General features: G+C 44.7%; 1 protein-coding gene across 1 annotated transcript in view; it reads right to left on the reverse strand.

Moving 5' to 3' along the window:
* Positions 1-237: 237 nt before the first annotated feature.
* The window catches only part of SCD5 (stearoyl-CoA desaturase 5), a 171,835-nt gene continuing 152,145 nt past the window's right edge, over positions 238-19,927 (reverse strand). The window contains exons 4-5 of the mRNA XM_003923955.4: positions 6,082-6,314; positions 238-2,057 (exon numbers count right to left, since the gene is read on the reverse strand). Of these exons, the coding sequence (XP_003924004.1) occupies positions 1,867-2,057; positions 6,082-6,314 (424 nt within the window). The 3' untranslated portion in view covers positions 238-1,866. The remainder of the gene's footprint in view (positions 2,058-6,081; positions 6,315-19,927) is intronic.

Raw genomic sequence — 19,927 nt, forward strand, 5'->3', positions numbered from 1 at the left:
AGAATCAGGAACAGTACCACTGGGAGTTCTGCATTCCAAATAAACCTTGCTGGCTTCCCCTGGCTGTTGCCTAAGCCCAATAGGATAGGACACGCCTGGCCTCAGGGGCTGCTCTCAGGGGCTGCTGTTAGCCCAGAGACCAAATCCAATGCAAGTCATACGGTCATCATGACGCATCAAGCACTCTGGAAAGAACATTCTCTAAATAGCACTGAAGTATGTGGACAAGAACACCAGTGAATTCATGATCATTTATTGTAAATCACTCACAGTTTACACATTATCAATGGCAAAATAACACTGTTAAACACCTGCTGGATGAAGAACTTCATTGTGACAATTTCCAATTGGCATCATATCTTTTTCTAAAATTTAAAATGTTAACTTTTAAATCCTACATCTTTTCTGAAAATACCTATCTTCAAAGTGCTCCAATACCAACACTATAAGCCCTTTCTTTTGCTCTAACATCTAACACGAAGGGCACGCTGTCCCATTAATTCCACATGCTCTTTACAAAGCAACTTCACACACACAATTTTTTAATCTAGAAGCTACATAATGATCACTTTATATTTTGCTGCAAAATCAATGAAGGCTGCATGCAGGTGAAGCATTAGTAGACATGGAATTCTAGAAAACTGTTGGTTCTTAAGATCTGACGGCCTGATGTGGAAAATTAATATGCTTATTTAGCAGAAGTAGCTGAAGTACATGCATCAGTGGCTGGGATCAATTAGAATATAAATTAGGTGTTTAAACATTTAAACGAGAGCTTAATTTGAGCTTAATTTGATGTCTGGCATGTCTGAGTTATACACCTTTAAGACGACAATGGCAAACAGAACAAAATCAAACATCTAAATAGGCATGATTTATACAGTGGGCTGGGCTTAAGGCTCAGAACATGAGACGAGCTGGGCAGTGAACAAATCTCTCTGGAAGCAAAGACAGTAGAGCATTAACAAGCTATAAACATGGCAAAAAATATATATATATATACGAGAGCCATTTCCTGTATTCTCATTTTCTTCAGTTTTTGATTCTCTTAAGCAAACAAAAAACCACATACACGCAATAATTACAAAACAGACACATTCTTTAGTTACCGCATAGACCCCCCTTCTGTCTTCTACCCTGCCTCTCGGCTCCTTCAGATGGTTGTTTAAAAGCAATGCCAGGTTAATTGGCAGAAAATAAAACAAATGCTCTCCTGAAGCACACTGAAAGAGTATTACATTCCTTCATCCTGTCAGGGTTAGCAACATGTTCAAGCACATGACAATGTATAGTTGACGTATTTCAGCTACAGCGATTAAATCACATGTCCATATTCTAATGTTAAATCGTACTAATCTTGACTTAAAAAGTTTTTTTTGGCCAGGTGTGGTGGCTCACGCCTGTAATCCCAGCACTTGGGAGGACAAGGCAGGAGGATTGCCTGAGGTCAGGAGTTTGAGACCAGTCTGGCCAACATGGTGAAACCCCATCTCTACTAAAAATACAAAAAATTAGCCAGGCATGGTGGCGTGAGCCTGTAATCCCAGCTACTTGAGAAGCTGAGGCAGAGGAATTGTTTGAACCAGGGAGGTGGAGGTTGCAGTGAGCCAAGGTCATCCCACTGCACTCCAGCCTAGGCGACACAGGGAGACCAGGTCTCAAAAAAAAAAAAAAAAGTTTTTTTCATAGACAATTGTATTTCAACATTATTTTATTTTGAGACAAACACAAAAATTCCCAAACCACATAGTTTCCGTTCCTTCCCCACCCTCTGCCCCCTCCCACGATCCAATGTACAAGAGAACTATTGTAACAAAAGCCATGAACCGAGGTGGAATGGCAGACTGCGGGACGGCTGTTCCGGGTTCAAGCACTGCCATCTCCAGTCCTGGCCTTCCGGGCCTTGATCATCGGCTTGGTTGCCCGTTTGCGGTCAGTGGCCAGCCCCAGCCAGCACATGAAGTCAATGAACCAGGTGGTTGGGTTAAAATTTAAGCCAAATTCACTCGCAGAGTAGTCAAAGGGAAAGGTGTGATGGTAATTGTGGAAGCCTTCACCTGGAAGACAAAGTGGGCATTGAAATAACTCAATCACAACTTCTTTGCATAGATTTTTTTTTTATCACCTATTTTTTCAGGGTTTGTTGTTTGCAGAATATGGTGTCAGGCTCTGAAGAGCAAAAGACTTGGTTACTGCCTCCAAAGGCATTGAATTACTTAGCTAAACAAACAATATGAACAGAAAAATAGCAATAAAGTTATCAACATCATCCCAAGATTAATTTTCCTGTGTGAACTATGACATAATACCATGACTTCAGAACTAGTCTTCTAAAGGTAAATGCTAAATGGCTGGTAACAGATCATTTTGATGTACAATTATTTTTAAAAAAATAGTCTCTGTGGGCTGGAGTGATTAAAAATCCTTTTTTAGGAGCTTAGAAGAGATAAATGAGAATCATTCAAATAGGTAAGTAAATTAAGTATCTTTAAATATCCAGAATGTACTTATCTGTTATTCTGCCCCTTCCAGTGGCCAGTGGGCAGCTTTTACTGTCTTAATTTTTTAAAAAGACGTACTCGTGGGAGCTCTCATGGCTTCTCTTATTTGATTTTTAAAATTTCTTTTACACATTTTTTAATTGACAAATAAAATTTGTATATATTATGTACAACATGTGGTTTTGAGAGATGTATACATTTTGGAATAGTTAAATTGAGCTAACTGACATGCATTCCCTCACATACTTACATTTTTGTGATAAGAACACTTAAAATCTACTCTCAGTGATTTTCAAGAGTACAATACATTGATATTAACTATAGTCACTATCACCATGTTTTACAACAGACCTCCTGAACTCGTTCCTCTTGTCAAACTGAAAAGTTGTACCCTTTGACCAACATCTCTCAACATCCCCTCTGCCCCTGCCTCTGGTAACCATCATTCTACTCTGCTTCTATGATTTCAACTTGTTTAGATTCCACATAGCAGTGAGATCATATAGCGTTTGTCTTTCTGTGCCTGGCTTACTTCACTTAGCATAATGTCCTTCAGGTTCATTCGAGTTGTTGCAAATGGCAGGACTTTCTTCTTTTTTAAAGGCTGAATAGTATTCCATTATGCATACATGATACATTTTCTTATCCATTCCTCTGTTGATTCTATATCTTGACTACTGTGAATAATCCTGTTTAAACATGGGAATGCAGCTATCTCTTCAACATCCTGATTTCATTTCCTTTGGATATATACCCAGAAGTAGGATTGCTAGATCATATGGTAGCTCTATTTTTAATATTTCTGAGGAAACTCCATACTGTTTTCCATAATGGCTGTACTAATTTACACTCCCACCAACAGTGTGCAAGGGCTCCCTTTCTCCACATCCTCACCAGCACTTGTTATCTTTTACCCTCTGACAACAGTCATTCAAATAAGTGTGAGGTCATATCTCATTGTGGTTTTAATTTGCATTTCTCTAATGATTAGTTCATTTGATTTTCAAAAACAGCTTTACTGAGATAAAATTCACTCACCATACAATTCACCCTCTTGAAGTATACAAAGAACGGCTTTTGATATATTCACAGAGTTATGCATCCATCACCACAATGAATTTACAAGATTTTCATTCCTCTCCAAAAAGCCTCACATGCCTGAGCTATCACCCCTCAACCGCCTCCCACTCCCTCCCAGTCCTGTTTTCTCTCTGTAGAATTGCCTATTTTGGATGTTTCATATAAATAAAATCATACAATGTATAGTCCTTTGTGATTGGCTTCTTTCACTTAAAAATGTTTTTGAGGTTCATTCATGTTGTATCAAGTATCAGATCTGCATTCTCTTTTTACTGCTAAATGGTATTTCATTATATGGATGCACAACATTGTACATATCCATTCATCAGTTGATGGACATTTGAGTTGTTTCCACTTTTAGTTATTATGAATAATGTTGCTGTGAATATTCATATACAAGTTTCTGTGTGGACATATGTTTTCATTTCTCTTTGGCATAAATGTAGGAGTAGAGTTGCTGGATCATATAGTAACTATTTTTAACGGTTTGAGAAACTGTCAGACTCTTCTCTTATTTCTTAAGTTGCTACTAGTCATCATATAGTTCTCCTGTTGACCATGTTTAAAGGATGTGGCTCTACAGTGAGTATCTCAAGATGGATCCATCTGTGGTCTGCAATTTTCTTTTAAATTTAGGCCATCCCTACCTTGCATATTGTCTCCCTGCCTCACCATTTTTAGTGTTTTTCCTGGATTAAACTGCAGTATGGAAAAGTTTCTTCACCCTATTTTCAGAAATAGGCACTATGATGTCTTCCCCACTCTGCTGCACAAAAAAACTGGGTATGGCAAGAGCTTTCCAAGGACCCTGGGGAGGCAAACTGCCTGGGAGTCCACTGTTGACCTGGATAGACTTATAACCAATAGCCCGCTCCTTAGGACCCGTGTTGTGGCCACACTGCCTGAGTCTCCTGGGCCGTCCATCCCTCCATAGTGACGGTCCATCTTGTCCCCACTTCTGTCTACTCTCAGAATCAATACTAGCCACAGCTCCCCTCATTACAATCCTTTCAGAAGATGCAGGACAAGAGGTGGGGAAAACCATAGGAAGGGTCAGGACATGGCTCCTCATGTTTTCCAAGGCACTTTGTCCCTGCATATGCAGTTACTCCATGGCTAAATGTGGTGCTCATGCCACCTGCTGTTGCGGCCATCAGGGTAAGTTGACAAGAACTTTGATCCCTGGGGTCTGAAAAACAGATGGCCCAAATGAAGGGATGGCAGAATCTCTCATCACCGAGTGACACGGAGACCATTTCTACTTAACAGTAGGAACTTTCCTGCTGTTTGATCTCTGTGCTCAAGGCGCAGCTTACCAAGAAGACTGAGTTGCTTCTATAAAAGTAGAGCTAATATTTCTTAATCACCTGTCATGTGCCAGGCACAGTGCTAAGTGCTTTAACAGGTATTAACTCCTTTTAGCCTCATGCCTCTGAAGTAACTGCTGTGATTATCCCTATTACGATTAAAACAAGGACGTAAATGCACAGAAGGGACAAGTAAGTTGCCTAAGAACACATGACCAGAAATAAATGCAACGTTACAAAGGCTTGTTGCATGTAAGCACTGGTGAGAACAGCCTGTATTGACTCATCTAACCCTCTAACGAGCCCAGGAGGAGGTAAGTGCTACTGTTACCCCCACTTTACAGATAGGGACACAAAAGGTAGAAGAGCGGGTGACTTGCCCAGAGAGTAAGTGGAGAAACCAGGACTCAGCTAAACTCACTGACTCCAGGGGCCTCGCTCTTGACTGCTTTATGGTCCCAAGAGATGCCAAGTCTTATTCGTCCCATGTCTTTTTTTCGAAGGCCTTTTTGCTTAAGCTCTGCCAAATGATTGGACAGCTGAAGCTAGAATGGTCAGTGCAGTTTGAGAGAAAAGTCAACTGCTGCTTCTCCTTTAGAACATTTCCATGGTAATGATTAATAACTGCTAGTTATTGATCATCCGCTAGGGGCCAGGCACTGTGCTAAGCAGCTTACATGTTCTTATGAAGTAGGTATTGCTATTCCCATTTCAGATAGGAAAGCTGTAAATCAGAGAGATCATAGAACTTGTCCAAGAATCAGGATCCTAAAGCCAAAGCTCCTTTGGCAGGCCAAGGAGGGCAGATCACTTGAGGTCAGGAGTTCGAGACCATCCTGGCCAACATGGTGAAACCCCATCTCTACTAAAAAAATAAATATATAAAAAATACAAAGATTACCCAGGCATGATGGTGGAGGCCTGTAATCCCAGCTCCTCAGGAGGCTGAGGCAGGAGACTTGCTTGAACCCAGGAAGCAGAGGCTGCAGTGAGCTGAGATCATGCCACTGCACTCCAGACTGGGCAACAAAGTAAGACTTGATCTTAGGAAAAAAAAAAAAAAAAAAAAAGCCAAAGCTCACGTTCACTGCACTCCAATCCGCTGCTTCTCTTTACTGATTCCACAAAACTACTGAGAGGCCAGGAAAACCTGGGCCGTCATTCTCCCCACTGGCCCTCAACACCCTACTCACCAATGGCACCCAGAGTGACGAGCGGGTTCTGCCGAGGGCTGATGTGCTTGTCATAGGGCCGGTTTCCATACATGTGGGCAGCGCTGTTGACCAGCCAGGTGACGTTGAGTGAGATGGTGTAGCGGAGAATGGAGGCTAAGAAGTAGGAATTCCACAGACTCTCTCCCCAGATGTACCAGGGCACCAGCGTGGGGACCACAAAGCACATGAGCACCACGGAGATCTTATAGTACCTGCAGGGCAAGACACCGTATCACCATGACGACCCACTGATGGGAGAGGGGATGGGCTGAACAAGACGCAGGAAAAGTCAGAAGAAAGCCCAAGGAGAGAACTGTGCCACTCAGCTCCTTCAATGCTTTTTATACACAGAAGCCTGTGGTGTCGGGGTCACAGGACCCATATACCTGCAGGGGTGAGGCAGGTAACACAGATTTGACAACTGGGAGAGGCAGAATGCTATAGGAAGTGGTAGGACCTATGGAATACTTGAGAAGAATTTCAGTATAGTCAACATTGCGCTGGCCAAACCCATGTATCTTAGAGCTACATTTATCCACAAGTCGCCAGTTCGAGATAGCACCAAGAGATTTTTTTCATCAATCAACCTGATATTCAGGTAATTCTGAGAAATATTTAATGCTTCTTAAATAATTTAAAGTACATGGTTCTATTCTAACTCACCTTGGTAAAAAGGTAGACAGTCTTCCACCCCAAAAAAGTTCTTTGTCCATCAGAGACTACATTCCAAACCAGCAAAAAATAAACAGTAAGTATAGAAACAGGCATGGCCACATACAAAGTAATCATTAAAAGGCAAATAATTGGCTGAGCACAGTGGCTCACGCCTGTAACCCCAGCATTTTGGGAGGCTGAGGTGGGCAGATCACAAGGTCAGGAGTTCGAGACCAGCCTGACCAACATGGTAAAATCCCGTCTCTACTAAAAATACAAAAAAAAAAAAAAAATTAGCTGGGCGTGGTGATGTAATCCTAGCTACTCAGGAGGCTGAGGTGGGAGAATTACTTTTTTTTTGTATTTTTAGTAGAGACGGGGTTTCACCATGTTGAGCAGGATGGTCTCGATCTCTTGACCTCGTGATCCACCCGCCTCGGCCTCCCAAAGTGCTGGGATTACAGGCTTGAGCCACCGCGCCTGGCCACGGGAGAATTACTTGAACCCGGGAAGCGTAGATTGTAGTGAGCCAAGATTGCGCCCCTGCACTCTAGCCTGGGCAACAGAGCAAGACTCTGTCTCAGAAAAAAGCAAATCATCCATATTTTGAGTTCTGGACCTACACATCCAGCAAGCAAACATTTACTGAGTACCTACTATGTGCCAGACCCTGAGTGTTACTGATACATGAGGTTAAGTGCTGGCAATTCAAAGACAAGTTAGGTGCAGCCCCTGCCCCAGGCTTCAGCCAAGTGAAGCCACTGCTCACCGCCCTCTTGCCAGGCAGGATTGCCTCTATGCAGGGAGCAGGAGAAGGGCTGTAATGTGAACGTATCTGAAGCTACCTATTTATAGCATGTTCCTCCTCGGCCGCCCGCAGCCTCATCAGGTTTCTGGAAGGCCTCTGCTAAGATGCCTATGTATGCACTGGGAGTGCAGGCACAGTGTGAGGGCATGAAATTTGATAGGCAGAAGGCTCTGACCTGAGTCCAGATCTGATTATGTATGCTGAACATGCCTCTTTTTTCTTTTTTTTTCTATTGTATGTTTCTTTTTTTAAAAAAATTTTAAGTTCCAGGATACATGTGCAGGATGAGGAGGTTTGTTACACAGGGAAATGTGTGCCATGATGGTTTGCTGCACCTGTCAACCCATCACCTATTTATCCTGATGCTCTCCCCTCCCTGCCCCACTGACAGGCCCCAGTGTGTGTTGTTCCCCTCCCTGTGTCCATATGTTCTCATTGTTCAGCTCCCACAAAAAAGTGAGAACATGCAGTATTTGGTTTTCTGTTCCTGTGTTAGTTTGCTGAGGATAATGGCTTCCAGCTCATCCATGTCGCTGCAAAGGATATGATCTTGTTCCTTTTTATGGCTGCATAGTATTCCACGGTGTATAGAACATGCCTCTTTTTATTCTTTCACCCTTCTCCTGTGCACAGTTAGATGCCCCGCCCTCTGCCCTGCCCCATCAAAAAAAAGCAGAGCATGAGGCAAGGGCCTGTGTCTGGGCAGTTTACTTGGGGATATGAGCTCCATTGACAGGCACGGATGGGCAAATGGGCTCAAGGAAATGGAGCATGGGGAAGGCCATGACTGCATGCATTACTGCAGTGACCACTGCTGGGGCAACTGAACTTGGATTTTGATGGGACACAATATGCCTCTGGATTATCCTCTCAGGGAATAAAAGAAGGGACTGTTTTTCCATTGGCTCCAATACCTCCTTGGCATCAAGGGGTGCCACATGGGGTATTAGCTCCCTCACACGTCCAGGTTTGCTTGGGTCAGAACAGCTGAGTGGGCTCTGCAGCCCTCTCAGGCAGGAAGTAAGACAAGCCGCACAGCTCAGCAAGGTGCTGTTACATGGAGCCGGCGGGTGGCTGAAGAAACAGCTGTAGTGAAAAGCTGGGCTGAAATGAGTGCTTGAGAAGCACCCAGCGTAGGTAGAAACTGTAATACCACAGGGTGGTTGCGAAGCTCAAATGCTAATGGCTAAGGCGCACTCTGTGCTTACCATGTGCCAGGGCAGTTCTGAGACCTTTACTTGTATTGACTCACTTAATTCTAACATTTTCTGAGGAAGGGACTATTATTACCCCATTTTACAGACAGGGAAATTGAGCAACAGAAAGGTTATGTAGCTGGCCCAAAGTCACAAGACCCGTAGACAGTGGGACAGAAATTCATATCCAGGCAGAGTCACTTCAGAGACCACCACGCTATTCTGCCTTGCAATTGAGATAACATACGTCAATGTGCTTTGCAGGCTGCTACCTGTTCGTGTGTCAGCTCCCATCATGATAATTATTTTTACTGGGCACCAGGTTAGCCCATCAGCACCCACCTTCCAGTTACTGGGATACAGGATGGTTGCATTTTAATGGAAACTGGGTGCCTAGGAGGTCACATGCATGGGCTGTGTTTGGAGGGGCAAAGACCAAAAACAACTAAGGCACTCATGGCCTTAGAGGTGGCTTTCTAGAATCATGGGCAGAAGGCTCGTACGGAGTTCTCTCCAGACGATCTGTGAGCAGGGGAGGAAGGCAGCTCTCGGCGGAGGGAGAAGGCCACCCACCATGAGTTTCAGTGGATTCGATGGAGCATTCTGGGCCAGATGATCTTAAGACCCGTATGAAATTACCTTCACATCACCTGGGCACTGGCCTCAGGGAGCTCCTGGGAGGGCAAATGCTTGAGCAAGGCAGCTCTCCGCAGCCAAGGGCAATTTTCAGAAAGAACCACAGCCAAGGCATGGGAGCATCGTCTGAAGAGGACATCTATGTGGAGCACACAGGCCCTGCACAGGCCGATGACCTGGGAGCTGGTGGTGAGCACGTGAGAAGGAAGGGGCTACAGAGGGGACATGGAAGAGGCACCCAGCGCCTTGGCTCTGCTACTTCTTGCTCGCACCTTTGAGGAGGAAAGAAAGCAACCGAACATTGGCAACAGAAGCCATCTTGCAACTCCAGCGGCTTCCTCTCCTTCCTCTGCTCTCAGGGTTACAACCCAGGCCTGTCAAAGAAGCCTCTCCCAGTCTGAGCCATTGTCCCCACCCCATCTTGCTCCTGAAAGAAGATGGAGAGAAACGTGGCAGGCTTGCTCTCTGCTGGGCCCTGGGAACTTCTCTCTCTGAATGTTTGCAGCAGCTTTGGGGTAGACACACTCGAGCAATGAAGGCCCCAGGTGGAGGGAGGTGCTGTGGCCTTCCAGGGAGAGGCCGAGGACTTGCTCTGGCTTCTGCTCTCTGGCCCCAGTCCTGTGGAACCGGCCTTCTCTGGTCTAAACACAGCCCGCAGCACCTCGCTTCCACTCAGACCCTGCCCCTGCCTCCTCCCTCTGAACTGTTTAAAGAGCCTCCTGCCTGTCTTGGCTCTGGTTCTAGAAGCTCTAGTCCGCCAAGCGGGTGGGTGCCTGTGGACAGACAGCACTAGCAATGCGGCTTCCCAAGGGTAAGGAGAAGAAGGCCCAGCTTCCCCAACTAGAATCGCCATGGACCAGACAAATTTCCTCTTCCTTGAAAAAGATATTCCTTAAAAAAAAAAAAAAAAAAAATCACTGTCCTCCTTCCAATGACGCTGCAGAGATCTACTTCTAGAGTTATTCTCTGATTGTCCTGCCTGTAATCAGCCAGGATTCCTCTTTGAGTTCAGTAGAATAGATGAAAGAAGGGATTTTTAGGGGGCACAGTAAGTCTGGGTAGGCTACCAGTGAGATGGCTCTTGATGCTGAAAATGGTCTAAAAATTCTCCCTGACTATCTCAAGCCGACTTAGCAAAGGCTTCCCGAGTAGGGAGTGCCCCTTCCTCCTGTGCGCTTTTAGCCCCGAGCAGCTGGTCTTCTTTTAATAACAGTTACTGGCCTTTATGCTTCAGAACAAGCGCTGAGACAGCTCCCCAGCTTCCTCATCTAATAACACTCAAACCTGAATGTTCGCGCCGAGGGGCCACACAGCAACTCCACGCAGCCCTCTTGCACCTATTCCTTCCACATTTTAGAGACTTCCTTCCTTCAACAGTGATAGGGAGGAGAGCTGGAGAGGAGTCATTGATGCTGCCCTCTTTTTGCTAAATGGATTCTTTTGTTGTTGAAAAGCATCACAGAACATTTAACTACACAACGCCTTCTAGCTGTGTGACCTTGAATGAATTATTTAATTGCACTGAGCCTCAGATTTCTCTTCTGTAAAATGCTGTACTAATAAATGTATTGGGTGCTTGCTACATGCCAGGTACTGCCCTAGAACTGAGATAGAAGGTGAACAAGGCCAGGCGCGGTGGCTCATGCTACTGGGAGGCCAAGGCAGGAGAATTGCTTGAACTTGGGAGGTGGAGGTTGAAGTGACCCAAGATCTTGCCATTGCGCTCGGGCCTGGGAGAAGAAGCAAGACTCCATCTCAGAAAAAAAAAAAAAGAAGATGAATAAAACAGACAATCCCTGGCTTTGTGGAGCAGGGGTCTACTGGCAGAGATCTATATATCTGGTATATTCTGGCAGGGAAGACAGACAATGAAAACTATAAATAAGCAAATTGTAGAACCCATTAGTGGTAAATACCAGAAAGAAAAAATAAAGTAGAGAAGGAGAATATGATATATTAAGGGCAGGCACTGAAATTTTAAATAGGATGTCTATGGGAGGGCTTGCAGACACCATGGTTTTTGACTAAAGACTTGAGAAAGTGAGAAGTTAGCCACCTGGCTAATTGGGGGCAGGGGTACCCACAAATACCAAGGCCCCGAAGCCACACAGACTGGGTCTGCATGAGATTTGGGGCCGGAGGATATGAACAAGAGGCAGGGTTGTAGGAGATAAAGTAGGAATAATGGGGGGGCCAAGTGTGGAGAGTCTTGCAGGAGGCCCCACATGATCCAGGTAAGAGAATATGGTGGCCTGAACCCGGAGAGACATGGGGGTGGTGAGAAACAGTCAGAATCTTGGTATATTTCTAAAATGGAGTGGCAGGACTTGTTAACAGACTCCATGTTGGAGGGAAAGAGTAGAGTCAAGGACGACACCAAGGACGAAGATGCCCCACGCTGACGTAGGGCAGAATGGAGGAAGAGCTGGTTTGCAGTGGCTTATGAAGAGCTCTGTCTTGGACACGGTAAGCAGGAGATGCCCAATATACATTCAAATGGGGCTGCCAGGCAGAAGATATCAACATATAGGTCTGGAGCTGAAATGTGCCCTTGAGAGGTGGGGACGGGAATAGAAGTTTGCAACTCATCAGCATATTTATGATGTCACTCATATACATTTTTTTAAAACTTGAGTTCCACACTAGCCCTATGAGGTAGTTCTTTTACAGGACCTGTCCAGAGTTCCAGAGAGGTCCTGGGCCTTCCCCACAGCCACACTGGTTGTAAAGAGCATGGGCATGTTTCAAACACAGTTCTTAAATCCTGAATGTCTGCTGCCTCTAGTATAACCTACTGCTCACTCAGCCAACCAAGAACACGTCACACAGAGAGGGAAACTTACCTGGAGATAAATGCAGTTGGAGTGTTGAACATAGACCCTGCTCCACGAGTTGCAAAATTTGAGTAAAAACATTGTCCCCTCAAGGTTAGAAGCGGATACCGTGTGCTCTAGACAGACTGAGCTTCTTCCTGTTCTGAAACCGTACCATGTGCTGTCCCCTGTGCCTGTGACAGTCTTCTCCAGCCCTGGCTGACTTGACTCCTCCAAGTAGCCATCTGAACATCACTTCCTCTCAGGGGTTTTCCTTAGTCCCCCTGGACCAGGTGAGGGGCACAGCACAGCGTGCCTGTGGCATGCTGTCCTTCTCATCTCTCAGTATTTACACGTGCTGGCTTCACAGGCAGCCTAACCTGCCAGACCAGTGCTTGCAGCCCTGACTGCACATTAGAATCGAGTGGGGAACATTTAAAAGTGACGGATGCGGAGCGCTCACTGCAGACCAAGTAAATCAGAATCTCTGGTCTGGGCATTTCTTTTCTTTTTCTTTTTTTTTTTTCTGAGACAGCGTTTTGCTCTTTGCTGCCCAGGCTGGAGTGCAGTGGCGTGATCTCAGCTCACTGCAACCTCTGCCTCCCGGGTTCAAATGATTCTCCTGTCTCAGCCTCCCGAGTAGCTGGGATTACAGATGCCTGCCACCATGCCCGGCTAATTTTTGTATTTTTAGCAGGGACAGGGTTTCATCATGTTGGCCAGGCTGATCTCAAACTCCTGACCTCAAGTGATCCACCTGCTTTGGCCTCCCAAAGTGCTGGGATTACAGGTGTGAGCCACCACGCTTGGCTGGTATTTCTATTTTTAAAGCCACCCTATTGTAAACATTGAGAGTATCTTCCCTTTATTCTTCCTTTTCCCATCCTTTCTTTCTTGGTGGAATGTCAGGAGTTCAGGTATCCAGCCGGGCGCGGTGGCTCAAGCCTGTAATCCCAGCACTTTGGGAGGCCGAGGCGGGTGGATCACAAAGTCAAGAGATCGAGACCATCCTGGTCAACATGGTGAAACCCCATCTCTACTAAAAATACAAAAAATTAGCTGGGCATGGTGGCGCGTGCCTGTAATCCCAGCTACTCAGGAGGCTGAGGCAGGAGAATTGCCTGAACCCAGGAGGCAGAGGTTGCGGTGAGCTGAGATCGCGCCATTGCACTCCAGCCTGGGTAACAAGAGCGAAACTCCACCTCAAAAAAAAAAAAAAAAAAAGAATAAAAGAATAGGAGTTCAGGTATCCAACTGTCCTCCTTGAAGCCATGTCCTTTGGGGGAATGCAGACCCTACCTAGAGCCCCAGTCCTGATTGGTTCAAGGCGATTGTGGTCATCTCATTCACTTTGCAAATAATTAATTTAGGAATGGGCATGTCACACAATAGAGGCCTCGAGGGAAAGGATGGCAGTACCTTTAAAAAAGGGAAGTAAATGTTAACAAGGAGGTAGACATACTGGAATCCTCGTGCATTCAGGGTAGGAATGTGAAGTGGTGCAGCCACTGCAGGAGATGGTTTGATGGTTTCTCCTAAGGTTAAATATCAAGTTCCATATGACCCAGCATATTCACTCTGAGGTATATATCCAAAAGAATAAAAAACAGGGACATGAACAGGTATCTGTGTGCCCATGTCAGTAGCAATGTTATTCACAATAGCCAAAAGGTAGAAACGACCCAAGTAGCCACCAGTAGATGAGCAGACAAACAATGTTGTGCATATATGTGATAGAATACTAGCCAGTCATTAAGAGGAATGAGATTTTCATGTATGCTGCAACATGGATGGGCCCTGAAAACATAACATAAAGATTAGTAAAATAAACCAGACAAACAGGACAAATACAGTATGCTTATACTTACATGAGGCACCTACAATAGGAACATTCATAGAGATGGAAAGGAGAATAGGAATTACCATGAGCTGGGGGTGAAGATAAAGTTATTATTTCACGAGAACAGAGTTTTTAATTGGGAATGATGACAAGTTTTGTGTATAGTGGTATTGGTTATACAGTATCAATAGTGTACTTAATGCCACGGAATTGCACTCTATGAATGCTTAAAATGATGAATATTATGTTTTGTATGTTTCACCACCATAAAGGAAGAGAGATACAAGGAAATATCTTCCTCAACAATAGAAGGAGCACAAGGGCAGAGGTCACTTCTCTTTCCTGCAGTGACACCCTGTCCAGCTATCTGTGACTGTGACAGGAAGAAGCCAGAGCAGAAGGATGGAGAGCTCCTTGGATAAGCTGTTGAGCCACTGAACTAACCAATCCTGGAGGTGATTTATGCCTGACGTCTTACTTTGAGATGCAAGGAATGTCCTATTGTTGAAGTCAGTTGAGTCAAGATGTTCCATAGATTAGCTGAAAGCATCCTAGCACACTGTAGTGAACACTGTGATGTGTCACCCAGGTCCCCACTTAGGATTAAAGGACTTACTCTCCCAGTAGCTGGCCGTGCTGCCTCTGGTGGAGAGCTGCCTTGCCCCAGGTCATGCCCCTCCCCTAATGACCGCACATCGGTGACTGACCAGAGGAGTCCATTGCCCAGGCCTGGTCCCCATGGGGCTGACTAATGTCTCCACTGAGACCGATCAAAGCCCAGCTTCTTTCCTTTTCCCATCTTGCTTCTGATCCCTCTTCCACAGAGATTGACCCCAAGGACCTGCTCCAGTAAACTTTCTACAATGTAATATCCATCTCAGAGCCAGCTTCTAGGGTGACCAGATCTATGACATGGATAGACTGCCAGGCTGGCAGAGCTCAGCAAAAAGGCAGATTCTCCAGGGTCTCAAAGAGAGAAACCCACCTGGCAAGCACTTCTAAGTATCTGTGGAATGGCTAACTTAATTATATTTTGGTTAATAAATGATGAGTCTTGGTTTCCCAGGAAAACGAAATCACTATAGTGATTTCAGTATGTCAAGGAGTATGAGAGACATAATCCCAAGGTTTCCCAAAAACTATAACCATGCAATAACTGTGAAGACTGCTTTCAGATTCTTCCTAAGATGCTTATGCCTTGGACTGGTACCTATGTAGGATTGTGTACATAAAACCAAGAGCTTAATTAAGACATTCTTGCTCATCAGGACCCAACCCCCAGGTAGCAAGAGATTTCACTGTGAGGCTTCCTACCCCCAGTTTAAATGAACAATTTCTGAGCATGAGCTTTTAGGTCATTCCCTGAGCTTCCAATTATGGTAAAATTTTGACAATATTTAAGATTAACAGCCACTCTGACAGGTTTGGTCTTGGTTTGGAATGTGAGTGACTTCCTCCCTGTCTTTCTATGAACACTCAGACCCTGGGACAGGAGAAGGCACCTAAACTCATCAAGAGAGCAAAAGAGTGGACTGGCATGGTAGCTCACACCTGTAATCCCAGCACTTTGGGAGGCTGAAGGGGGAGGATCACTTGAGGTCAGAAGTTCAAGACCAGCCTGGCCAACATGGTGAAACCCCGTCTCTACTAAAAATACAAAAATTAGCCAGGTGTGGATTACATGCACATCTGTAATCCCAGCTACTAGGGAAGCTGAGGCAGTAGGATTGCTTGAACTTAGGAGGTGGAGGTTGCAGTGAGCCAAGATCACGCCACTCCATTCCAGCCTAGGCAACAGAGTGAGACCCTATTTAAAAAAGAGAGAGAGCGAGAGAGAGAGAGAGAGAGAGGCCAGGCATGGTGGCTCACATCTGTAATCCCAGTACTTTGGGAGGCCAAGGCGGGCAGATCACAAGGTCAAGAGATCGAGACCATCCTGGCCAACACGGTGAAACCCCATGTCAACTAAAAATTACAAAAATTAGCTGGGCATGGTGGCATGTGCCTGCAGTCCCAGCTACTCGGGAGGCTGAGGCAGGAGAATTGCTTGAACCCAGGAGGTGGAGATTGCAGTAAGCCGAGACTGCATCACTACACTCCAGCCTGGCACCTGGCAACAGAGGAAGACTCTATCTCAAAAAAAAAAAAAAAAAAAAAAAAAAAAAAAAAAAAAAAAAGAGAGAGAGAGAGAGGGCAAAGAAAGAACTAGAGGGAAAGGGTGAGATCAACCTAAGAATGACCCAAGAAATAGAGTGGCTCTTCTCCACAGATTTGAGACCACAGACCCAAATATTTGTCAAAAACACAAAGGCAAAAGCAGTCCAGCTCACTTTATAGGCATTTCGAAAACAGCTTTCTATAGCTTGAAGGTGACAACTGATAAGGACAGCTCCACAACAGATGCTGAAAGCCTTTCTACTGCCTACCCCTCCCAAATTCTCACCGCACCAATACCATAATTGGGAGGATGTTCCTCAGCATTTAGTTCTGGACAAGGAGTCCATTTTCACACAATCAAATGCCATTGCACACAACAGTGCACCTATCCAAGTAAGCCTTGGTCACAGAACACAAATCCAGATATGGGTGCTAACTTTTCAATTTCTTCAACTCTAATAAACTGGATCAATAAAGAGAATTGAAACACTAAGAATAGCTTTGAAACAAACAAACAAAAAATGTGTTTTAGAGTGAAGAAAGGATTTGGGATTTCTTTTTATTTCCCCAAATGTGGGTGTGATAAACATCTTAAAAGTCTCATTTTTCTTCAGACGAGAAAGAAATCACTGTTCTCTGTCTGTAAGAATTTTCCTACTGCTTTGCTAACCCTAAACACAGCAGTCCAGAGTTGGTGGTGTGTGAGACCTCAAGAGTGAAATCTATTAGAGCATGAAGGGAGGGGAAATGACCTGCCAACTTCCAAGGGGGCCAGCCTCAGGAAATGTGAAAAGAAGCAAACACCACAACAGGTGAGAAAGAAATTACAGCCTCACAAATGTACCGTAATGATGAGCGATGAGCTGTCACTGGCATCTTGATTAAACATGCTTGGTTTTTTATTTCACTTAAAGGCTGGCCAGAAATTCATTTTCCCTACAATTTTTGCATCTTGTAGGGGACCAGGCGAAACCATGCGGATGCTTAGTAAACACTTATTTAGAGGACAAATGATATGCCCTGACAGTTTGCAAATGCACGGAACATTCTCTCTCCCTTCCTTTGTCTCCTCTGGCATTGCCCACAGGGAGGTGAAATATGTGATGCGCTTCGATGCAGATCTGAAAATGGAAGGCCATTTTGAGGGTTGCCCTGTGGAGTTCTGCAGTAAAACTTCCAAACTTTTTGAATTGTTTAAGTTGAAAATGGGTTTTGTCTCTCCTGTGTGCAGTGTCTAAGTGAAAGCACTTAGGATTGCTGTGTTTGAAGTATTCTCTGAAAGTTGTAATCAAACTACTCCAGAGCTAGCTTCGACCCTCCATTAGTCTTGACATCTCTTCCCCTGTGCCACTCCATGATAAGCATTCTGCAGAAGAACCCCTTTTACTTGGATCATCCATATGCATGGCCTGTACCTTCTGGCTGCATCTCCTCCCCTGTGGAGGAAGCAGAGGGCAGCTTCACAAAAGCGTCTTCTTCAGAACCTTGAAATGCAGCAAATAAAATATACTTTTCTCAGGCTTTGGCATTTCCCTCCCCCCTTTTGAGACGGAGTCTTGCTCTGCTGGAGTGCAGTGGTGCAATCTCGGCTCACTGCAACCTCCTCTTCCCGGGTTCAAGCGATTCTCCTGCCTCAGTCTCCCCATTAGCTGGGATTACAGGTATGCACCACCATGCCCAGCTATTTTTTTTTTTTTTTGTATTTTTATCAGAGACAGGGTTTCACCATGTTGGCCAGGCTGGTCTCAAACCCCTGGTCTCAAGTGATCCACCCATCTTGGCCTCCCAAAGTGCTAAGATTATCGGCGTAAGCCACCACACCCAGCCATCTCTACTTTTTTTGGTAGCAAAATTTTTAAAGGAATGACAATGACACTAGATAGTAGTGTATATACACATGTGCCTATGTGCCTGTGTTTATGTATGTGTGCATGTGTGCTCCCCTGATTATTTTAGCTTACATATATGTAGATCTTATGCAGAAAGGACAACGGAGTACAATCCTTCACCCCATTCAAGGGAGCAAGTTTAACTCCAAAACTCTAACAACTCTATCAATTATAAGCTACGCACCAGCAGCCAGCCAGCCTCCATATGGGAAAAGAGCCGATGGAGTTATTTCAGCCACCTGCATGATCAATATCAGCTGATGTAGCTGAATGCATTAGGTCTGCTGGCCACTTTTCTTGTCGAAGGCAAAAATGAACAGGCTGTTGTAACACAGCTTCTTTGTCTCTCGCGTGAAAGACATGATCCTTGTGTACAACAATGGCCTCTAAAGGTTACAAGGGTTCCCTTCCTGTATTCAAACTGCGTTGTCCTCCTAAAGCTCTCTAGTCTTCAGAAATCAGCTCAAGATTGATTTACTCCAGACAGCCCACCCTGATAGATCTCCTCTCAACTATGATTATTGCATTATTTGATGTCCCTTAAGTGCAACTATGCTGTAAGAACTCGGGAAGATCATCATTTTAGGTAACTGAGTTTTCTTCCTAGTTGAAGATTTACATGTTCGATTACCCAGACTTTTAAATTGTTTATGTTGGGAATGATAGTAAGAGGAGGAGAAAATAAATATATTAATTGCATATAGAAATAATTACTTTTTTTTGTTTTGCCTTCTTAATCAGAGTTTATGAAACAAATTTGATTTTCCTTGATAGTGATGAATGTCTTAGCCTGGGTTCTCCAGAGGGCAGGACTTGAGGCAAAAGCTTGTGTGCTGTTATTTTATATATATATTTAAAAAGCTCAAATCCAGAGAAAGAGAACGTGGGAGGCAGGGAAGGTGGGGTAGCTAATAGAAGAGTGTGTTACTGCACTGGCTACTGTTTGCTATCCCAGTCAGGCTGGACCATCTTCCAAGAGGCCAACTGAGCCACTGGACCTCAGGACATTCCCTCTGGGAGACGTTTGGGGAAAGAATGTCTCACCAGCTCCCACCTTTCATCCCAGCACCCCTACCACATACAAACTTCTGGATTGCAAACCTGGAGGCTGAGAAGTGTCTCAGGCTCCAGTGCCAACAGAGAAGTCCCAAGGCAGGAGGCTCGCATGTGCAGGTGTGAGGAGGGTGTGTTTGGAAGAACCTACCAAAGCCAGTTGGCGTGCACGGAGACCTGCTCAGAGCAAATGGCCGAATGCCCTAGGACAGAAGAAGTCCAGAGAGAGTCAGCAGTGGTGCCTAACAGGTATCCAATGCCATGAGCATGATCTTGAGAAACACCAGTAGATGCTCTGTGTTTTGCCAGCAGGGTCTATTGAGGTATGAGTCCCTTGTCTGAGTCATTATATACAAGTCAGTTACTAAAAGAACTGAGTTCTTATATTTACTTACTAAACTTTGCTGACCCACCTTTTAATTTCAGGTCTACCCTGATCAGCTGTCATTTCTGTTTGTCAGTGTTGCCACCTGCAGTTGCTTCTTTGTTCCTTCTAACTTCTTTCTCTTTATCTGTGAAGGGTTTAAAAACCAGACAACTAAGACACACAAATTCAATTTGTGTGCAAATCAAGAACACACAGGCTCTGGGTGAGACCTGAAGGGGTCAGCTATGCTGAGACTAAGAATGCAAAATTATGAGGATTGTGGTATTTATTCAACGATCTCTTTCTATGGAGGTACAGGGTGGAACATGTGCTTTGGAGTTTCGAGGATTCCATGAAATAATAAATATCATTCTGGCACATAGTGTCTACTGTAACGGTTCTCTTCGTTTAT

This window comes from Saimiri boliviensis, chromosome 3 (assembly GCF_048565385.1).
Source record: "Saimiri boliviensis isolate mSaiBol1 chromosome 3, mSaiBol1.pri, whole genome shotgun sequence".
NCBI lineage: Eukaryota > Metazoa > Chordata > Mammalia > Primates > Cebidae > Saimiri > Saimiri boliviensis.